The sequence below is a fragment of the Dendrobates tinctorius genome, unplaced genomic scaffold (assembly GCF_039654945.1).
Source record: "Dendrobates tinctorius isolate UK_male_01 unplaced genomic scaffold, ASM3965494v1 ptg000133l, whole genome shotgun sequence".
Lineage (NCBI taxonomy): Eukaryota > Metazoa > Chordata > Amphibia > Anura > Dendrobatidae > Dendrobates > Dendrobates tinctorius.
The window spans coordinates 2768405-2791422 of record NW_027361801.1 but is presented as its reverse complement, the minus strand read 5'-3'; the positions used below and the strand labels follow the sequence as shown (position 1 = coordinate 2791422).

The following is a 23018-nucleotide window of genomic DNA, read 5'->3' as shown; positions in this document are numbered from 1 at the left end:
AGAAATAGACTGTCATTGAGCAGAACGAGGCTTGACACTCAGCGCTACTTCCCGGCGCATAGTGAGTGACGTAACATGTTGGTTACCATGGGAGATGCTGATGTCTTTTTCTATTGGTTTATTGCGTGTTAGTTTAACCAATCGGTTGCAAGTGTCTGAGCTCTGCTGATTCTCAGCCCATAGTCAGGCATGTTATCTGCATGTTATACTGGGAGATCAGCAGATAACAGAGGGGAGAGAGCTGAAAGCACAGGGGACAGGTAAGAGAGGGCAGCCGTGCCAACCAGCACCTGCACCGCAGCACAGGCTCAGTGCTGTCTAGTCTAGTGGAAGCAGCAGTACAGACAAGCAGGCTTCCCGCTCTGCTGGTGACTATGAGGCTTTGGCTCTGTAGCCTATTCATGTGATCAGTAATATTATTTGACCTCTGGCTAATTGCTCCATTGATTGTTTCTTACTATTTTATGTATAGCCTTCCTACTTTCATTATGGCAACCAGTCACGATGAAAATGTTCTATGATCTGCAGGCAGCGTGTTATAGAGCGGGAGGAGGTGATGCACATTTCTTGTGGGAATAGTTTCAGTAAAACTTGCATTACATTCATTGGAATCCTTGAGGTTTGTATGTGGGAGTCCAGTGGTCGGACCTACTGTGCGCGTGTGGGAGTCCAGTGGGCGGACCTACTGTGCGCGTGTGGGAGTCCAGTAGGCGGACCTACTGTGCGCGTGTGGGAGTCCAGTAGGCGGACCTACTGTGCGCGTGTGGGAGTCCAGTGGTCGGACCTACTGTGCGCGTGTGGGAGTCCAGTGGTCGGACCTACTGTGCGCGTGTGGGAGTCCAGTGGTCGGACCTACTGTGCGCGTGTGGGAGTCCAGTGGGCGGACCTACTGTGCGCGTGTGGGAGTCCAGTAGGCGGACCTACTGTGCGCGTGTGGGAGTCCAGTAGGCGGACCTACTGTGCGCGTGTGGGAGTCCAGTGGTCGGACCTACTGTGCGCGTGTGGGAGTCCAGTGGTCGGACCTACTGTGCGCGTGTGGGAGTCCAGTGGTCGGACCTACTGTGCGCGTGTGGGAGTCCAGTGGTCGGACCTACTGTGCGCGTGTGGGAGTCCAGTGGTCGGACCTACTGTGCGCGTGTGGGAGTCCAGTGGGCGGACCTACTGTGCGCGTGTGGGAGTCCAGTGGGCGGACCTACTGTGCGCGTGTGGGAGTCCAGTGGGCGGACCTACTGTGCGCGTGTGGGAGTCCAGTAGGCGGACCTACTGTGCGCGTGTGGGAGTCCAGTGGGAGGACCTACTGTGCGCGTTTGGGAGCCCAGTGGGCGGACCTATGCTGTGCGTGTGTGTGAGTCCAGTGGGCGGACCTACTGTGCGTGTGTGTGTCCAGTGGGCGGACCTACTGTGCGTGTGTGAGTCCAGTGGGCGGACCTACTGTGCGTGTGTGAGTCCAGTGGGCGGACCTACTGTGCGTGTGTGTGAGTCCAGTGGGCGGACCTACTGTGCGTGTGTGTGAGTCCAGTGGGCGGACCTACTGCGCGCGTGTGGGAGTCCAGTGGGCGGACCTATGCTGCGCGCGTGTGGGAGCCCAGTGGGCGGACCTATGCTGCGCGCGTGTGGGAGCCCAGTGGGCGGACCTATGCTGCGCGCGTGTGGGAGTCCAGTGGGCGGACCTATGCGGCGCGCGTGTGTGGGAGTCCAGTGGGCGGACCTATGCTGCGCGCGTGTGTGGGAGTCCAGTGGGCGGACCTATGCTGCGCGCGTGTGTGGGAGTCCAGTGGGCGGACCTATGCTGCGCGCGTGTGTGGGAGTCCAGTGGGCGGACCTATGCTGCGCGCGTGTGTGGGAGTCCAGTGGGCGGACCTATGCTGCGCGCGTGTGGGAGTCCAGTGGGCGGACCTATGCTGCGCGCGTGTGGGAGTCCAGTGGGCGGACCTATGCGGCGCGCGTGTGTGGGAGTCCAGTGGGCGGACCTATGCTGCGCGCGTGTGTGGGAGTCCAGTGGGCGGACCTATGCTGCGCGCGTGTGTGGGAGTCCAGTGGGCGGACCTATGCTGCGCGCGTGTGTGGGAGTCCAGTGGGCTGACCGACGCGGCGTGTGTGGGAGTCCAGTGGGCGGACCGACGCGGCGTGTGTGGGAGTCCAGTGGGCGGACCTATGCTGGGCGTGTGTGGGAGTCCAGTAGGAGGACTTACTGTGCGTGTGGGAGTCCAGTGGGCGGACCTATGCTGCGCGTGTGGGAGTCCAGTGGGCGGACCTACTGTGCGTGTGGAAGCCCAGTGGGCGGACCTACGCGGCGTGTGTGGGAGTCCAGTGGGCGGACCTACTGTGCGTGTGTGGGAGTCCAGTAGAAGGACTTACTGTGCGTGTGGGAGTCCAGTGGGCGGACCTATGCTGGGCGCGTGTGGGAGTCCAGTGGGCGGACCTATGCTGGGCGCGTGTGGGAGTCCAGTGGGCGGACCTATGCTGGGCGCGTGTGGGAGTCCAGTGGGCGGACCTATGCTGGGCGCGTGTGGGAGTCCAGTGGGCGGACCTATGCTGCGCGCATGTGTGGGAGTCCAGTGGGTGGACCTACTGTGCGCGTGTGTGGGAGTCCAGTGGGCGGACCTACGTGGCGTGTGTGGGAGTCCAGTGGGCGGACCTATGCTGGGCGTGTGTGGGAGTCCAGTAGGAGGACTTACTGTGCGTGTGGGAGTCCAGTGGGCGGACCTATGCTGCGCGTGTGGGAGTCCAGTGGGCGGACCTACTGTGCGTGTGGAAGCCCAGTGGGCGGACCTACTGTGCGTGTGTGGGAGTCCAGTGGGCGGACCTACTGTGCGTGTGTGGGAGTCCAGTAGAAGGACTTACTGTGCGTGTGGGAGTCCAGTGGGCGGACCTATGCTGGGCGCGTGTGGGAGTCCAGTAGGCGGACCTATGCTGGGCGCGTGTGGGAGTCCAGTGGGCGGACCTATGCTGGGCGCATGTGGGAGTCCAGTGGGCGGACCTATGCTGGGCGCGTGTGGGAGTCCAGTGGGCGGACCTATGCTGGGCGCGTGTGGGAGTCCAGTGGGCGGACCTATGCTGCGCGCGTGTGGGAGTCCAGTGGGCGGACCTATGCTGCGCGCGTGTGGGAGTCCAGTGGGCGGACCTATGCTGCGCGCGTGTGGGAGTCCAGTGGGCGGACCTATGCTGGGCGCGTGTGGGAGTCCAGTGGGCGGACCTATGCTGGGCGCGTGTGGGAGTCCAGTGGGCGGACCTATGCTGGGCGCATGTGTGGTAGTCCAGTGGGCAGGCCTACTGTGCGTGTGGGAGTCCAGTGGGCGGACCTACTGTGCGCGTTTGTGGAAGCCCAGTGGGCGGACCTACGCGGCTTGTGTGGAAGCCCAGTGGGCGGACCTACGCGGCGTGTGTGGGAGTCCAGTGGGCGGACCTACTGTGCGTGTGTGGGAGTCCAGTAGGAGGACTTACTGTGCGTGTGGGAGTCCAGTGGGCGGACCTATACTGCACGTGTGTGGCCTCTGATCTTTCCTGGCGCCTGCGCACTGCAGGAATTTGCTGTGCCTGCCCTCAACAGGGCAGATCAGTACACCTGCGCAGGAGTGCGATGTCGGGGAGCCATGTAGCAAGCAGGAGGGCGTCATTGCAAGAAGATGGGAGGCGCCGGACCCGGACCTGCGACACCATCGGACCGGACCGTCCCCCCAGGTGAGTATAATAAAACTTGTTTTTCTCATCTTTCAGGTCGGACTGGGGGCAGATACACAGCATTATAGAACACTGTAGATAAGCCCTGAAAGGCGGCGGCCGCATCTTATAGCGGCCAAAACAGCTGACAGCTTCCCTTTAAACTTGTAAGAGTTGAAGAATTCTTGTGATCAAAAAGTCCAAAAATGGGACCACTTAACCTTTTCATATAAACGTAAGTGTTCACAGCTCCATCCATGGAAAATTGAAAAATTTATACCACTCAGATGGTCACAGAGAAGCGATATATATTTTTTTCCCCAGACAAAGTATTTTCTACCAACAAAAGACATATGGTAAAATATTAAAACTATATGGTAGTGTATAAAATTAATAAAAGGTAATTAATGCTATATATGTGGTATCTCAATAACCGGGGTGTAGATTTCTATTTCTCCCCACAAAGAGCTAGTAAAAATCCGCCAGCAAAAATCAAGCCCGTCATACCGCTACGTCCACGATAAAAATATTGTGGCTCCAGGAACGTGACCGTAACGCAGCCCCATCAGATTGGCTACTGCTGGCCGTTCATGTATATTGGTCACTTTTTCAGTAGGGTAGATTGTATTCGATCCATATTTATATCTCTTTGGTTTTCAGGTGGGCGTTGGAAAAATTACTTAAGAAATGGCAACACGAATCCGACCTGTAAGTAGCATAATGTGGACCGGATTTATTATTGTATACATTCCTGTCACTTAAAATTGAATCTGTCAGCAGGTTTTTGGTATTTAATCCGAGAGCAGCATGATGTAGGGGCAGAGACCTCGATTCCAGCCCTGTGTCTCTTTCTGGGCTGTGTTTTTCTGGTTCAATAAAGTCAGTGTTGTTATCAGCAGATTATGACTATAGAACTAGGTGTCTCCTTCAACGCCCCCACCACTGATTGGCAGCTTTCTGTGTACACTGTGCATAGGCAGTAATCCAATCTATGGTTTTGGCAGGCTTATACAAAAAAACCTGATTGTATCAAAATGACAGCAAGCAGACCAGCATGTGACACATCGCTGGAACTGGGGTCTCTGCCCCTACTTTATGCTGCTCGCAGATTACATAGCAAAAGCCTTGCAAATGTGTGCGCTGGGGGGATTCATAAGTCTGCAGTCACACAGAGTAACTGCAGACTTATCAGTTTTGACCGGACAACCCCCTTTAAAGAAGTTGACAATTTTATCTTTTTTTTTTTTCTTGTACCTAAATGAATGCGTTTTTGGCTAAAAATCATTTTTGCAATTGAACCTTATTAAAAGTGTTGCAGCGTTTGCCTTCTATAGCCTCTGTTGCTCTGTCTACTGCAGAATGAGAAAACTGAGAATCTGGAAGTGAGCTTATTCTGCCAGTCTATTGGGAGAGTTTCTCATTCTATTTTCTTTTTTTTTCCCTAAGCTCAGCTGATTTATGACCAGTGATCACATCAAAGTTGAATGTGCAGGGAAACAAAGACCCTATAAAAAAAAAAAGTGCAAAATGTTTAATAAAATCAATTGCAAAAATGATTTTAGCCCCAAATATATGCATTTAAGTAAAAGGGGAAAAAAAGGTCATCCGAGATAGACAATCCCTTTTAAGGAAGTCTGTTTTTTTCCCCCAACCATTAAAGGGAACCTGTCACCAGTTTTTAGTTTCCTAGCAAATGCCGCCATCGTTTTTTGCTGTTGCTATGCATTTCACAAACTATTAAATTGCCTCCTGATTCCACCTGTAAACCTCAAAAATACCATTTGATTTTGTCCCGCGCTGTATATAAATGAGGCTGGTCCGGTCCGATGGTCTCTGCTAGTGAAAGCCGTCCTCCGGCTTTGATTGATGTGGATGACGTGTCCTGCCCCATCCACATAGCTGAGTGAACTCTCGTGCCTGCAAAGTGGTATTTTTGAGGTTTACAGGAGGAGTCAGGAGTTTTCTGACGAGAGCACTTATGGGGCCCACTGCGCACTTGTGACTTCTTTTGCATATTTGCCACAATGATATAAGTATGCTTCCACTCCTGAGACGGATCCCTACAAGCTGCTGTTATCGGCTTTTTGGGCAGACCCCCAGATTGACTGCCATGGAGCCTTAGGATGATGAATATTATTACATCAGAGTGGATTTCTAGTTTTGGGGATGAATCCTAACAATATCTAACTCCTGAAACAACTTGAGGGGCCATCATATGACCCAGCGCCCACCCCATATTCCTAAATGCTCATTCGTTCCACCAGGGAAACCTTGGCATTGTCTTTTCCTGTTTCCATGATGCTACGTAACGGCCGATCCTGTGCCGTGCCCACTAATAAAGACCTTCTGTCTATTCTAGGCCAGCAAGAAATGCACTGTGATCGGTGGATCGGGATTTCTTGGCCAACACATGGTGGAGCGCCTGCTGGAGAGAGGCTACTCCGTCAATGTATTTGACATCCGTCAGGGCTTTGAGAATGAGCGAGTGCAGTTTTATATTGGGGATCTGTGTAGTAAAACGGTAAGAAGACATAAATGTCTCCGCTGGGATCGGTGGGGGTCTTAGAGTTCAGACCCTCGTTGATAATTAAGTGGTGGCATATCCCAACATCCCAGCAATGTCCTATCACTACGATTTTTGCGTACAATCGATATTTGTGATTTTCACACATAGCACTCGTATGTGTGATAGTTTATTGGGCCTTTCACTTGTCCGTGATTTTTTTTTTGCTAGGAGAAATGTCTGATTTTCATCTGATCCTTTAATAAAAATCAGCAGTGCAAGTCTGTGGGTCCGTGGAAAAATCAGATTGCACTTGGAAGACATCAGAGTGCAGTCCGATTTTCACAGACTGACCGAATGGAGAATTTTATTTTTTATTTCCTTTACGTACGAGCAAATCAGACCAGAATAATTTGTTTGTCTCGTATGTGGAAAGATCAGATGTCTGCATGAGGTCTTGCTGAGATGAGAATATTCACTTTATTTGTGTTAGTCCTTATATACTCTTTATTATTTTGCAGGATTTGCTGCCGGCGCTCCAAGGTGTGAACATTGTCTTCCATTGTGCATCACCGGCCCCTTTTAGCAACAATAAGGAGCTGTTCTACAAAGTGAATTACACCGGGACAAGGACAGTCATCCAAGCCTGCAAAGAAGCCGGCGTTCAGGTGACCATAGGAGTAAAGCGGCGTTCCAATGTGACGTTCAGTGGCACTGTCCCTAACAATGGGCATCTATAAGAGCCTGCCAAGGACGTGCGGGCAGCAATTCAGAACGAGGGGCTGCTCGGCCTCCACCAGTAATGGCCGATATCACTGTCTAAATGTCCCCAGCCGTAGTGGGCACCATTCACATTACCATGCTGTAAAAAACGGCAAAAAATTCCATGTGCGGTGAAACGACCCTTTTTGGAGTTTCTTATCTACAGGGTTCATTGTGCAGCAACCATGACCCGGTAACAGTTTTATCAGGTCAGTACCATTACGGCAATACCAAATGTGTATTTTTTAGTGGGGGGGTAAAAAAAAAAGAGAATAAATTGGCTTTGTCTCCATTGTCTGAGACCTTTAATATTTTTGTTTTTCCATCAATAGACCTGTGTATGGGTGAGTTTTTTTATTTTTTTTTGTGGCATTTTTATTAGTACCATTTTGGAGTAAATCCGATCTTTGGAATGTTTTTATTAAGGGGGAGACATGCAACTAATAAAACAGCAATATTTCTCTTTTTGTTATCATTATGGCATTTACCATACAGGATAAATGATTTTATATTTTCATAAATTGGGCTTTTAGGACCTGGATGCATTGCGCCTTTTTGTTGCGCTACCGTTTGATTTGAACTATTTAGCTACAGCTGCAGCCCAAAGAGATATACATTGATTTGTATGCAAGTGGTGGGCAGCCGCTGCAACTGAGAATCCATCAGTGAGCTCTTTCTGACCGGAGAGTTTGTAACTCTATAATCTGTCTTTTCCCAAAACTCTTTTTATGCCGATTTATGATCAAAGACCACGTGAAAGTTCAGCTGAACTGGTCATAAATCAGCTGGAGAAGCATTCAAGTATTCTCTGCAAATTTAATGTCCCTTATTCTCTAGAACGCATAATTTGTAAAAAGAAATACTTTGTGCCTCTTATACTGTCCTAGACTTCCGACTGTCATGGCATCCAGGAGGAGATCAGTGGCGGCATCATGACGTCACAATGTGTGCCACGATCTTCTCGATCCCATGCACAGAACTGTCCCGGGCGCCATGATATCCGGAAGTCCTTCCCAGTGTGTGAGGACTGATGATTTCAAAACAAGCGGCGGGGAAATCGGAAGATGCTGGCAAATCTGCATCTTCTCACCTCCAGTCCAACCATAGGCATCCATGTTTTCTGATTATTACACACTAGGTCAAAATTGTTGGTTCCCCTCATTTAATGACAGAAATACCCATAATGGTGACAGAAATAACTTGAATCTGACAAAAGTAATAATAAATCAAAACTCTATGATAATGAACAGATGAAAGCCAGACATTGCTTTTCAACCATGCTTCCACAGAATAAAAAAAATAAAACTCAAGAAGTAGGCCTGGACAGAAATGATGGTACCCTTACCTTAATATTTTGTTGCACAACCTTTTGAGGCAATCACTGCAATCAAATGATTCCTGTAACTGTCAATGAGACTTCTGCACCTCTCGACAGGTATTTTGGCCTATTCCTCAAGTTTTCTCTTGTTTGAAGGTTGCCTTTTCCAGACGGCATGTATCAGCTCTTTCCAAAGATGCTCAATAGGATTTAGGTCAGGGCTCATAGAAGGTCACTTCAGAATAGTCCAATGTTTTCTTCTTAGCCATTCTTGGGTGTTCTTAGCTGTGTGTTTTGGGTCATTATCCTGTTACAAGACCCATGACCTGCAACTGAGACCAAGCTTTCTGACACTGGGCAGCACATTTCTCTCTAGAATCCTTTGATAGTTTTCAGATTTCATTGTACCCTGAACAGATTCTGGACACCCTGTGCCAGATACAGCAAAGCAGCCCCAGAACATAAGAGAGCCTCCTCCATGTTTAACAGAAGGGACAGTGTTCATTTCTTGCTATGCATCATTTTTCCATCTGTGAACATAGAACTAATGTGCCTTGCCAAAAAGTTAAATTTTTGTCTCATCTGTCCATAGGACATTCTCCCATCTGTCCATAGGACATTCTCCCAGAAGCTTTGTGTCTTGTCAAAATGTAGTTTGGCAAATTCCAGTCTGGCTTTTTTATTTTTTTTTCAACAATGGTTTCCTCCTTGGTCATCTCCCGTGACGTCCACTTTGGCTCATACAACGACGGATGGTGCAATCTGACACTAATGTTCCTTGAGCTTGAAGTTCATCTTTAATCCGTTTAGAAGTTTTTCTGGGCTCTTTTGTTACCATTCATATTATCCGTCTCTTTGATTTGTCATCAATTTTCCTCCTGCGGCCACGTCCAGGGAGGTTGGCTACAGTCCCATGGAGCTTAAATTTGTGAATAATATGTGCAACTGTAGTCACAGGAACATCAAGCTGCTTGGAGATGGTCTTATAACTTTTACCTTTAACGTGTTTGTCTATAATTTTCTTTCTAACCTCCTGAGACAACTCTTTCCTTCGCTTCCTCTGGTCCATGTTGAGCGTGATACACACCATGTCACCAAACAGCACAGTGAGTATCTGTAGCCCTCTATACAGGCCCTCTCACTGATTGCAAGATTGTAGACACCTGTGATGCTAATTAGTGGACACACCTTGATTTAGCATGTCCCTTTTGTCACATTATTTTCAGGGGTACCATCATTTCTGTCCAGGCCTATTTCATGAGTTTTATTTTTTTAAAAATTCTGTGGAAGCATGGCTGAAAAGCAATGTCTGACTTTCATTTGTTTAGTTTCATAGATTTTTTATTATTACTTTTGTCAGAGTCAAGATATTTCTGTGACCTTTGTGGGCTTTTCTGTCATTAAACGAGGGGAACCAACAATTTTGACCACGTGTGTGTGTGTGTATATATTAAAGCTAATTGCAAACATATGGCTCTTTATATGTGTAAAGTGACACACGTCGAAGCCTCCATAGGTCACTAGTGTCTGTCCAGAGATCTTCCCAGCGTCTTTATGGTATGTGGATGGTAGAGACTTGCACCTTGTTCACTGATTATAGGGTGTTCACTAAGGTTATCCTTTCCAATCTCCATCTCCTCTTACACATGGCATGAATTAGCGCTGAGGCTGCTGTAATCACAGGATGTTATTTACAACCATCACTTCGACTGTGTATCACTTACTGGACATCAGCTCTCTCTTTCTTGGCCACCCCATTTTATGGACTGTAGTAAAGACCACCAGTGATTAACTCTAACAATAAAGTGCTATGACCCTGTAACGCTATGTGCACACGTATGCAGAAAATTTCTGCATAAAAACCGGACTCCTTCCTAGAAACCGCGCATTTTCCCGTGCGTTTTTTGCGTAAAAAACGTGCGGTTTTTTTCCGCACGGCCCCAGACACATAGTAATAGCCAGAAATGCGGAAAAATCCGCTAAATTAATGAGCATGCTGCGTTTTTTACCGTGAAGCGTTTTTCGCGGAAAAAAACGCATCAATATGAACAAAAAGTGCAAAATGCATTAAAATGAATGGGAAGCTTCTTTTAAGCGGATTTTTTGGCAAATCCGCAAAAAAAACGCTGTGTGTGAACACAGCCTTATAGTCGGGTCCTATACTGATTATACACCTGTATATGACATTATGATGTAACAATAAAGTGCTGTGACTAGGGATGAGCGAGTATGCTCGTTAGGAATCGGTACTCAGCAAGTAATGCGGTACTCAAATCCTAGCAAGTAAATTTCACTACTCGCCTCGCAATATGCAGTCTGTGCGGGCTCTGCCGTGCTGATCGGAGGTCTGTGCGGGCTCTGCCGTACTGATCGGAGGTCTGTGCGGGCTCTGCCGTACTGATCGGAGGTCTGTGCGGGCTCTGCCGGGCTGATCGGAGGTCTGTGCGGGCTCTGCCGGGCTGATCGGAGGTCTGTGCGGGCTCTGCCGGGCTGTTCGGAGGTCTGTGCGGGCTCTGCCGGGCTGTTCGGAGGTCTGTGCGGGCTCTGCCGGGCTGTTCGGAGGTCTGTGCGGGCTCTGCCAGGCTGTTCGGAGGTCTGTGCGGGCTCTGCCGGGCTGTTCGGAGGTCTGTGCGGGCTCTGCCGGGCTGTTCGGAGGTCTGTGCGGGCTCTGCCGGGCTGTTCGGAGGTCTGTGCGGGCTCTGCCGGGCTGTTTGGAGGTCTGTGCGGGCTCTGCCGGGCTGTTCGGAGGTCTGTGCGGGCTCTGCCGGGCTGATCGGGGGCCTGTGCAGGCTTTTCCAGGCTGATCGGGGGCCTGTGCGGGCTCTGCCGGGTTGATCGGGGCCTGTGCGGGCTCTGCCGGGCTGATCGGGGGCCTGTGTGGGCTCTATAGGGCCTGTGCGACCTGTGCCGGTGCCTGTGCGGGCATGGTCCGATGGGACTGCTTGTCCCATCCGGCTATGCCCGCTACAGTGGCAGCATAAGCGGATGATGGGAAAGTAGTATTCCCATCATCCGGCTAATGTGGAGAATGTAAAAAAAAAAAAACACAAACAGAACATACAACATATAACATACAGTACATACACATGACATACAACACATAACATAGAGTACATACCGCACACACCTAATCCCCGAAGCCATTGATCACCTGTAATAAACATAAAATAATAAAGCAATTTATACTAACCTCTACGCCGTAGTCCACTAATAATGAGGGTCCCACATCGATCTCTCATGGAGAACCGCTGCATCAGCTGATGCGACCGCTCTCCAGGGGCTCAGCAATACAGTGACGGAAATAACTCTCCGCTGCTGTATCACTCCACCGGAGGTCACAGGAGTTCACTCATCACTTACGGCAGCACTACAGCGTGAGAATTTTCTCACGTAGCAGTGCTGCCGTAAAGCAACTTCATTGACACACTGTGGGAGGTTATATCCGGTCAGTATGTCATTGGAGGCCTGTAGAGCAGTCACATCTGCTGATGTGACTGCTCTATAGGGGAGATCATCGTGGAACACTCGTTATTAAAGAGGGACTGCGTCGGAAGGTAAGTATAGGTTGGTTTGGTTTTTTTACACTTTTTGCAGGTGATCAGTGGCTTCGCTTGGATCTGGGTGTACAAAAAAAATTATGAAAAACCGTGTTGTGTTTTATTTAATTAAAATACTTTATTCTTATGTGTGTGGGTTTTTTTTTAACCCTTTATTAATATAAGATTAATAATGGATCGGTGTCTTATCGACGCCTCTCCATTATTAACCGGGCTTAATGTCACCTTACAATAGCAAGGTGACATTAACCACTTATATTACCCCATATCCCACCGCTACAAGGGAGGGAGTGGGAAGAGAGGGGCTAAGTGCCAGAATTGGCGCATCTTATAGATGCTCCATTTCTGGGGCAGCTGCGGGCTGGTATTTGTAGCCAGGGGTGCCAATGTCTGCGTAGCTTTTCTGGCTATAAAATGTAGGGGAACTCCACGTCATTTTTTTGGGGTCCCCCTATTTTAATAGCCAGTAAAGGCCATGCAGACATCTGCGGGCTGATATTCATAGCATGGGAAAGGGCCATGGGTATTACCCCCTTCCCAGGCTACAAATATTGGCCCATGGTCGTCGGCTTTCCCCCTCTGGTGCAGAAAATTTTGCGGGAGCCCACGTCATTTTTTTTTTTTATTTTTGTATTTTTATGAAACATTGTTCATTAATAAACTTGGATATGGATATATCTATGGAAATGTCTATGGATATTTCCATAGATATTTCCATTTCCATAGATATATCCATGTTTATTAATGAACAATGTTTCATAAAAAGAAAAAAAAAAATGGCGTGGGCTCCCGCGCAGTTTTCTGCGCCAGAGGGGGAAAGCAAACAACCGGGGGCCAATATTTGTAGCCTGGGAAGGGGGTAATACCCATGGCCCCTTCCCAGGCTATGAATATCAGCCCGCAGCTGTCTGTATAGCCTTTACTGGCTATTAAAATAGGGAGACCCCCCCCAAAAAATGACGTGGGGTCCCCCTATATTTTATAGCCAGAAAGGCTGCACGGACAGCTGCGGGCTGATAATCATAGCCTAGGAAGGGGCCATGGATATTGCCCCCCCGGCTACAAATACCAACCCGCAGCTGCCCCAGAAAGGGCGCATCTATAAGATGCGCCAATTCTGGCACTTAGCCCCTCTCTTCCCACTTCCGTGTAGCGGTGGGATATGGGATAATATAAGGGGTTAATGTCACCTTGTTATTATAAGGTGACATTAAGCAGGGCTGTGGAGTGGGAGTCGTGGAGTCGGAGTCGGTGCTCATTTTGGTGGAGTCGGAGTTGGAGTCGGTATAAAATGGACCGACTCCTAAAATATATAATAAATTGGGTACAGTAATTCAATGCAGAATATGCTGAATATTTTTTCATAGGAGTTTGGGAAAGTTATGAAATGTCCTATAAATGGCTGTTCTATTCCTGATCTAAGGCTACATTCACACACAGGGTTTTTCCTGTGTTTTTTGAGGATACGTTTTTCAGCTGCAAAAGCAGATCATCTTTTTAAAAAACTGCATCACCTGAAAGGTTTTTGAGCTAATAGATAATGTTTTCAATAGCAAAAGCAGATTAGAAATCTGCTCTATCTATCCATTTATCCATATCTGTCTATCCATATCGTATCTGTACCAAAAAGAATAAAAACCGGGTAGTACACCAATATATATTCTGTTCTATCTAAATATCTTGATTATTGGATCATAAAAATTATTAAATGTCTGAGGTTCACATTGTACTACAATAAATTTTTCACTTAAATATAAGCAATATGTGTGGGAGTCGGAGTTGGAGTCGGAGTCGGTGTAAGGGAAATTGAGGAGTCGGAGTCGCAGGTTTGGCTTACCGACTCCACAGCCCTGACATTAAGCCCGGTTAATAATGGAGAGGCGTCAATAAGACACCGATCCATTATTAATCTTATTAATAAAGGGTTAAAAAATCACACACACACATAATAATAAAGTATTTTAATTAAATAAAACACAACACGGTTTCACATAATTTTTATTGTCCGCCCACATCCAAGCAAAGCCATCGATCACCTGCAAAAAGTTTAAAAAAACAAACCAACCTATACTTACCTTCCGACGCAGTCCCTCTTTGATAACGAGTGTCCCACGACTATCTCCCCTATAAAGCAGTCACATCAGCAGATGTGACTGCTCTATAGGCCTTCAATGACACGCTGACCAGAGATAACCTCCCGCAGTGTGTCATTGGAGTTGTTTCATGGCAGCACTGCTGCGTGATAAAATTCTCACGCTGTAGTGCTGCCGTAAGTGATGGGTGAACTACTGTGACCTCCGGTGGAGTGATACAGCGGCGGAGGGTTATCTCCGTCACTGTATCGCTGAGCCCCTGGAGAGCGGTCGCATCAGCTAATGCAGCTGTTCTCCACGGGAGATTGACGAGGGACCCTCGTTATTAGTGGACTACGGCGGAGAGGTGAGTATAGGTTGCTTTATTATTTTATGTTTATTACAGGTGATCGATGGCTTTGAGGAATTAGGTGTGTGCGGTGAGTATGTACTCTATGTTATGTGTTGTATGTTATATGTATGTACTGTATGTTATATGTTGTATGTTCTGTTTGTGTTTTTTTTTTTTTTTTTTTTTTTTTTTTTTTACATTCTCCACATTAGCCGGATGATGGGAATACTACTTTTCCACAATCCGCTCATGCTGCCACTGTAGCGGGCATAGCCGGATGGGACAAGTAGTCCCATCGGACATCGGACCATGCCCGCACAGGCCCCACAGAGCCCGCATAGGTCCCACAGAGGCCGCACAGAGCCCCGATCAGCCCGACAGAGCCCGCACAGGACCCCGATCAGCCCGGCAGAGCCCGCACACACACACAGCCTCACAGACCCCCGCACACATTCTCCGCCCGCACACATAGTTCCGCCCATTACTCGCATTTCCCGTAGACATACATTAGACTCGCTACTCTTTACGAGTAACTGAGTATTAGGAGCTACTCGTAACGAGTACAGTGAGTCCAAGTATTTCACTACTTGCTCATCCTTAGTTGTGACCCTGTTATAGTCGGGTCCTATACTGATCATAGACCTGTATATGACATCTTGATGTAACAATAAAGGGCTGTGACCCCGTTATAGTCGGGTCCTATACTGATTATAGACCTGTATATGACATCTTGATGTAACAATAAAGGACTGTGACCCCGTTATAGTCGGGTCCTATACTGATTATAGACCTGTATATGACATCATGATGCTTCTTATTTCCAGCATGTTTCTGTTACCATAATAGTGAATAATAACACCACTGCATTATGATAGGATGGTTTACATAACCGGCATTTTCCTCTCATGGCCGCCGTACATACCTGAGCACTGTAGTCATTTGGCATTCAGTTTGTGATTTGTCATTTCTATATTATTTCTGTACAATTACAGTTATGGTGTAATCATAGCAACCGGCCATGTCACAGCCTGTAGTTTTCCCTCCTGATAATACCTCATACATTCACACTTAATGCCTTCACACAAATTGTGGTGTTGCTGCCCTCATGCACGGCAGGGCGCACGTTCTCTCTGTCGGCACCATTATAGTCTTTGGCCCTCGGTGCATATGTCCAAATCCCATTTTGCGGGGGGTAAAGCTTTGACGGGACCACCAAATGCGAGCTGGAACGCAATATGAAAGCACCGTAACAGATAACGTACTAAAAAAGCTGCGTATTGGTGGTTATGCATTACCAGATCGGTCAGGACCTCCAGAGCAAGACACTGTGTGTAACTGATTAAACACTATTCAGTACCCTATATAAGTTCAATTAATCACAATCCCTGCTCACCTAGCCTGACTGACCGCCTCAGTGTGCCTCCTCCTTGCTGCTGCTGAGATCTTACACTGCTCAGTACAAGGTGCAGCTCAGGCTGGGTAGGTGGAGATAGAATCCAATTGGGCTCATCAGTAATGTCACGTTTTAACTGGAGTCCTAAAATGTTCATTTTTTAATATGAGAATTACAGATCCAATCTGGCATAGATTTCCAAAGTAAGTTCACCAGCCTCATCAGGTCTATTTAATATTATATACAGTGGATATAGTAAAATCTGGGGAAAGATCTGATTTACTACCTAACTTCTCCATGACCACCTTCCCTTGATATGGGTGTCTGCAAAAAGTTTAGTTTTCCGGAATAGTAACAGCTATGGTCCAAACGTTGTAGTTCAATTCCAGATGTAGCTGAGCTGCGTTGGTTTTCATGGCACAGCTCATCGCATTGTTATGTATTGTTATGGGATGGAAGGAGAATACAATATGTTTCTCGATCAATGGGTGTTGAAACTTCTCACAGCAGCTTTTCTCCTTGTCTGAATAGCTGCTTTCTCAGGGTGGAGGCCGCTGGGAGTTCCCACCTGAAGGGACATGTAGAGGTGTGGGGGATGATTAAGGGCAGAAGGTAGGGCAGTGTTACGCAAGTCACTACTAAATGGAGATTATCTGCTTACTGTGACACTGGATGGCACTTGTGGGTAGAAATGAACACGAGCAGCCCCTATGATAATGATAAGTGCCGAATTAACTATACAGTTTTTTGTTTTTTTTTATTTTGTGTAATTTTTTTTTGTCGCTACATTATTTTTGCCAATAATTGTACTCACATCAGGAGATTTATCAAAATTTGTGCTAAAGGAAAAATGTAGTAGTTGCCTTTTGCGACCAATAAGATGGCTGTTTCCAGTGTCCTGAATAACTAAACGGAGAAATCTGACTGTGCCCCCGCCGTAACCATGTATAAAAAAATAAAAGATAGATTATCAATTCAATATATTCCAGTTGTAATCATAGTCTAAGGAAATTCAGGAGGCTCACGGGGAGCACTTTACTGCCTGAAACCTTCTTTTTCTGCAGGTTGATGTTAAATATTAGTAACTTAAAAGGGGTTCTCCGCTACTAGGACGACTCCTTCTTCAGTAATATATTCCACCTGTTGTAAAATATAAACACCCTATACTTAAAGGGGGTTGTCTGCCCTTGGGGTACAAGTATGCAGTCATTTTATGTGACTGCAGACTTGTCAATACTCACAGCGTGCCCAGTGCACAATGTGAGGATTCTAAAGCATCGGGAGCTGGCAGTCATGCGATGTGACCCCCAAGTATATGATTGGCATACTTCCGGTCACATTCCGACTAGACATGTCTGGCCTCGCTCAGTACGCTTGCATTGAGCGAGGCCGTACACATCTAGTTGGCACATGATGGCATGTATGCCAATCACATGACTGCCCTTTCTAGTCGCTGGAGAATCCTCACTGCGTGCCCTGTGAGGATTCTGAAGTCACATAGAATGACTGCAGACTTGTAGTCTAAGGCCGCACAACCCCTTTAATGCCTTTACTTGTGCAAGTCCAGTGATGTTGGTGCCAAGGCTCACGTGACATTATGTGACACCTTCCCCAGATGACAGCAGTTCATCCAATGGAAGTGAGAGCCATACAGCCACTAATTGGCTGCAGATCTCCCGTGGCAGAACACCACCCATCCCGGCACCATTCCAGAGATTGTCAGCACTCTCATGACATTATATCACGTATGCCCTGCAGCCAGTCAGCGGCCGCCATTGAGCTGCTCTGCTTTAGCTTGCTTCCGACAAACCTCGGACGTCCAGGGAAGGTGTGGCATAACAGTGTCACGCAAGCCTTGGGAGACGTGGCTGGAATGGGACCTATACGCAAGGTGAATATAGGGTATTTTTAATTTACAAAGGGAAATATAGTATTTTAGAATGGGTCAACTGAGTAGTGGACAACTCCTTCAGAATCCTATTGTTTTTTTTTGTTTGTTTTTTCTTAGAAATTAGTGTTGACCAGCAGTGCCAGTGTTGTGTTTGAAGGCAAAGACATTAAGGATGGAACAGAGGACCTTCCATATGCCCATAACCCCATTGACTACTATACGGAGACCAAGATACTGCAAGAAAAGGTAAACAGCATTATAATCTTGATCTATGAACGAAATGGTGTTTTCAGAACTGTGTTGTAATGCCAGGCACAACCAAAGGGTGGCACTGTTGCTGGAGAAACAAGTAGACCTTTTTTGGTTATTTTATTGTTTTTTGGGGGGGATTTTATTTTATGGCGTTCATTGTTTGTGCAGTAAAAATAACTTGTCAGTACGTATATGGCAGTACTAAACTTTTGTAATTATTGTTATTATTATTATATTTTTTGTTTGTTTTTTTATTGAATGGTAAAGATTTATATTTTTTCAACCTGTATGAAGAATTTATTTTTTGCTTGCTCAGTTGTAGATTTTAATGGTACCATTGTGGGGCATGATGTTATATTAGCATTTTTTTGTTAGGAGGTTCAGCTACCAAAAGAAGAAAATGGCAGTTCTGGCATTTTGTACTTTTTTTTTTTGGTTTTGCTTTATGTTGTTTGTTGTTATCTATATGAGTTAAATAATTTTTTAGGACTTTTGCAATGGTTGCAAATGATGTTTATTATTGCCAAGATGGAAGCCATGGGGGCCTTCAATAGACCCTCAGCAGCCATGGCAACCCATCGGTATACCTTAAGCACGTCACAAAGGGGGCGATGGATGCCCACTTTCACTCGGCGTTTGATGTGCATGTATGTAACATGTCTGGAAGGGATTAAACACACCATTAAGAGGTTAAACCAAGAGCGTGTTCATTTTCACATTTATTACTGGTGTAATCTGTTGCAGGAGGTTCTGGGATCAAACGACCCAGCGAATAATTTCTTCACCGTGGCCATTCGCCCCCATGGTATATTTGGCCCAAGAGACCCTCAGCTTGTTCCAATAATGGTGGAGACAGCAAAAAGTGGCAAGATGAAAATCATGATCGGGTAAGTGGCAATGTCCGTGCCAGCTTTAACTACTTCAGTATCATTATCCGATCATGCTCGGGGCCTTATTAGGAAACAGGCCTTGTTGTCCAAAACAACCAATCAGAGCTCAGGTTTCATTTCTGAAACTGCTCCAGAAAGATGAAAGCTGTTCTATGATTGGTTGCTAAGGGCAACAAGGCCTGTTTTTCTTACTAGACCATTTTCGTATTTTTATATTTGATTTGGTATCTTTCCATTTTATAACTTTGCACATCGATTCAGGAATGGGAAGAATCTGGTGGATTTCACTTATGTGGAGAATGTGGTACACGGCCATATCCTGGCGGCTGAATATCTACAGAAGGACTCTCCTCTTTGTGGAAAGGTACGCTTTACGTTCACAGATGTGTCCTATATGTTATGTGCAGTGTGAAAGATGGAGCACAGCTAAGTTCATCCGGAAATAGAACATGTTGTCAGAAAATGTTCAAATGTTATTTTTAAAATATATCTGATAATCTCATTATTAATTTCACGATCTTTATGAAATATTGCAGGGTACTAGAACATATATAGACTTGACACTTCCTGTTCTGTTCAGATGACTTTTCAACAGTACCATTATCATCACAGACAGTGTGCATGTGCACAGATAATGCATCAGTCAGCCTATTAATGTTAATGTCCATGTGAAGAAGGAGTCTAATATTAGGCGTAGTTACCTGAAAATTATACATAAAATAAAGTGATATGAGAAATAAAAAATTAAAAAAAATACTCGAATGGGTATACCAATCTCCAAGATCCTATCCCAATATGCAGTAGGTGTGGTAATAATATTATTAGCAAATACCTCCGATTAAAAATGTAGTATAGTTTTACTGATTCACTATATCTCTTTCCTCATTTGCAGGCATTGCAGGACCTTAAGTATCCATGTTTACGACCATTGATATAGTGACAGTTACTTAGCTAGTGGTCGATAGAGGCCTAACAGTTATACAGTTGTGTGAAAAAGTGCTTGCTTTCTTCCTGATTTCCTATTCTTTTGCATGTTTCTCACACTTACGGTAAATGTTTCAGCTCGCCAAACAAATTTAAATACTAGACTAAGATAACACAAATAATCACAAAATGCAGTTTTTAAATGAAGATCTTTATTATTAAGGGAAAAAGAAATCCAACCCTACAGGGCCCTGTGTGGAAAAAATGATTGCCCCCTGATAACTGGTTGGGCCACCCTTAACAGTAACCGCAATCAAGTGTTTGCTAACTGCCAATGAGTCTTTTGCAACACTGAAGGAATTTTGGCCCACTCCTCTTTGCAGAATTTCTGCTCTTTGCAGGTTTCCGCCTTTTTAGGTCATGCCACAGCATCTCAATGAGATTAAGGACAGGACTTTGACTTGGCCTCGCCAAAGTCTTCATTTTGTTTTACTTAAGCCATTCAGAAGTGGACTTGCTGGTGTGTTTTGGATCATTGTCCTGCTGCATAACCCAAGTGCTGTTTCAGCTTGAGGTCACAAACAGATTGCCTGACATTCTCCTTCAGGATTTTTTGGTAGACAGCAGAATTCATGGTTCCATTCACCACAGTAAGTCTTACAGGTCCTGAAGCAGCAAAACAGCCCCCAGACAATCACACTACCACCACCATATTTTACTATTGGCATGATGTTCCGTTCTTTAAATTCTGTGTCACTTCTACGCCAGATGTAATGGGGCATACACCTTTCAAAAGTTCAACTTTTGCCTCGTCAGTCCACAGAGTATACTCCCAAAAGTCTTGGGGATCATCAAGATGTTTTCTGTCAAAACTGAGATGTTCTTATTGCTCAGCAGTGGTATTCATCTTGGAAAACTGCCATGCAGGCCATGTATGCCCAGTCTCTTTCTTCTGGTGGAGTAATGAACACTGAACTTAATTGAGGCCTACAGTTCTTTGGATGTTGTTGTGGGGTCTTTTGTGACCTCTCGGATGAGTCGTCACTGCGCTCTTGAGGTAACTTTGGTCGGACGGAAACTCCTGGGAAGGATGACCACAGCTCCATGTTTTCACCATTTGTGGCTAATGGCTCTCGCTGTGGTTCACTGGAATTCCACAGCTTTAAAAATGGCTTTATAACCTTTTCCAGACTGATAGATTTCAAGTATTTTGTTTCTTTTTTGTTCCAGAATTTCTTTGGATTGCAGCATGATGTCTAGTTTTTGAGGAACCTTTGGGCTACTTCCTTTTATCAGGCAGATTCTATTTAAGTGACTTCTTGATTGAGAAGAGGTGTGGCAGTAATCAGGCCTAGGAGTGGCTAGGGAATTTGAATTCCGCTTCCCAAAGATGTGGTAAACCACAGTAAATTTATGTTTTTAGGGGGTGGGTGGTGGTAATTACTTTTTCACACAGGACCCTGTAGGTTTGGATTTCTTTCTCGCTTAATAATAAAGACCTTCATTAAAAAACTGCATTTTGTGTTTACTTGTGTTATCTTTGTCTAATATTTAAATTTGTTTGGTGATCTGAAACATTTGTGATGAACATGCAAAAGAATAGGAAATCAGGAAGGGGGAAACCACTTTTTCACACAACTGTATGTCAAGTTAACCAATGCTATCAAAGGGAGATATAATAAATATATATATATTTTTTTATATATATATATTTTATTATACATGGACTATTTGCTGAAATTTGCATTGCATGGGAGAAAAAGAAAGCAGCCAGACTTTAGAGCTACAGGATGCTTTAGTACTTTGGATATTTTGCTGGATCAGGATGTAACCTAGAAGAACATTTTGTACCTGGTGCATATGATATTGTACACAATATGCAGTACTCTTTTTACAGTGCTGATATATACGTCTATAAATTCTCTTCTTTAAGGCATACCATATCACAAATGACGAGCCCATTCCCTTTTGGACATTCATTTCCCGGGTCTTGGTTGGCCTGAACTATGACGCCCCCAAGTACAAGATTCCCTACTGGTTGGCTTACTACCTGGCTCTCTTTGTGTCCTTTTTGGTGTTCGTTGTGAGCCCACTTATCACAATTAAGCCAACTTTCACGCCGATGAGGGTCGCCCTGGCGGGAACTTACCACTATTACAGCTGTGAGCGGGCCAAGAAGGACATGGGCTACAAGCCAGTGGTCAGTCTGGACAAAGCTATAGAGAAGACTGTCATAAGTTACCCACAACTGCGGAGAACAAGTCAGTAAGAAGACGTGACAACGAGGAAGACTTCTGTAAATTATTTTCTACAAGTAGCAACATTATTAAATAAATCTGACTCTCACATAGCATTGATTTATTTTGGCATTTTAATGAAAATGTGAGCAAAACAAATCTGAAAGCTAAAATACTAGGGCATAATTAAAAATCCCTTTAAATCTATTGATCTATAAATTTGGTCATAAAGACCAGATCACAGTTTTTCATTCAGATCCCAGACTTATTTTCAGTGCTCATTTTCGATGCCATTTTTTTTTGCTCGTCAGTAATTTTTAAATGTAAATGTTCATATTGAATCTAACATTCCTAAATATTGTACTGAAAATTGCTAATAAAACAATTGTCTATGAAGTAGTTTGTGTATCTTGTCACTTTACGGTTTTTGTATTTTTTTTTTTTTTTTGTTCATTTTTTTTTATAGATGTTGGGTATTTACAGCAGATAGTTGCAAAGCATTTCACCTTTTGCAACGCATAGACCTAACTTAAGGGTATGTTCCCACGACCCATATCTGCTGTGGAATTTTCACTATAATGGAAGTTGTGGATTTTCGACACATTACACCTTTTACATTGCACAAGTCAATTTTCTGTGTGTATTTTCCTTGCAGCATGTGAATGAGATTTCTCTGTACTGTAATTTGCAGCAGGTTTTCTGCACACAAATCCACAGCGGCATACTCACAACATGGGATATAAACTTACAGTGGAGAAAATAAGTATTTGATACACCTCCAATTCTGCAAGTTTTCCCACCTACAAAGAATGGAGAGGTCTGTAATTTTTATCTTACATACACTACTGTTCAAAAGTTTGGGGTCACCCAGACAATTTTGTGTTTTCCATGAAAACTCATACTTTTATTAATCAAATGAGTTGCCAAATGAATTTAAAATCTAGTCCGGACATTGACAAGGTTCGAAAAAAAGATTTTTATTTGAAATAATAATTTTCTCTTTCAAACTTTGCTTTCGTTAAAGAATGCTCCCTTTGCAGCAATTACAGCATTGCAGACCTTTGGCATTCTAGCAGTTAATTTGCTGAGGTAATCTGGAGAAATTTCACCCCATGCTTCCAGAAGCCCCTCCCACAAGTTGGTTTGGCTTGATGGGCACTTTTTGCGTACCATACGGTCAAGCTGCTCCCACAACAGCTCAATGGGG

At 45.5% G+C, this 23018-nt stretch overlaps 1 protein-coding gene across 4 annotated transcripts; it reads left to right on the top strand.

The window, feature by feature from the left end:
- Window positions 1–41: 41 nt before the first annotated feature.
- Window positions 42–22207, top strand: NSDHL (NAD(P) dependent 3-beta-hydroxysteroid dehydrogenase NSDHL). 4 transcript variants are annotated; one of them, XM_073543442.1, is made up of 8 exons: window positions 42–61; window positions 4321–4368; window positions 6020–6181; window positions 6685–6831; window positions 17626–17754; window positions 18505–18647; window positions 18912–19014; window positions 21508–22207. In XM_073543442.1, exons 2-8 carry the CDS (start codon window positions 4348–4350, stop codon window positions 21841–21843), a joined length of 1041 nt encoding a protein of 346 aa, XP_073399543.1. In that variant the 5' UTR covers window positions 42–61; window positions 4321–4347; the 3' UTR covers window positions 21844–22207. The 4 variants fall into 4 exon arrangements, with proteins under 4 accessions (XP_073399543.1, XP_073399541.1, XP_073399542.1 ...); XM_073543440.1 differs by lacking the exon at window positions 42–61 and adding an exon at window positions 114–260; XM_073543441.1 differs by lacking the exon at window positions 42–61 and adding an exon at window positions 273–368.
- The last annotated feature ends 811 nt before the right edge of the window (window positions 22208–23018 follow it).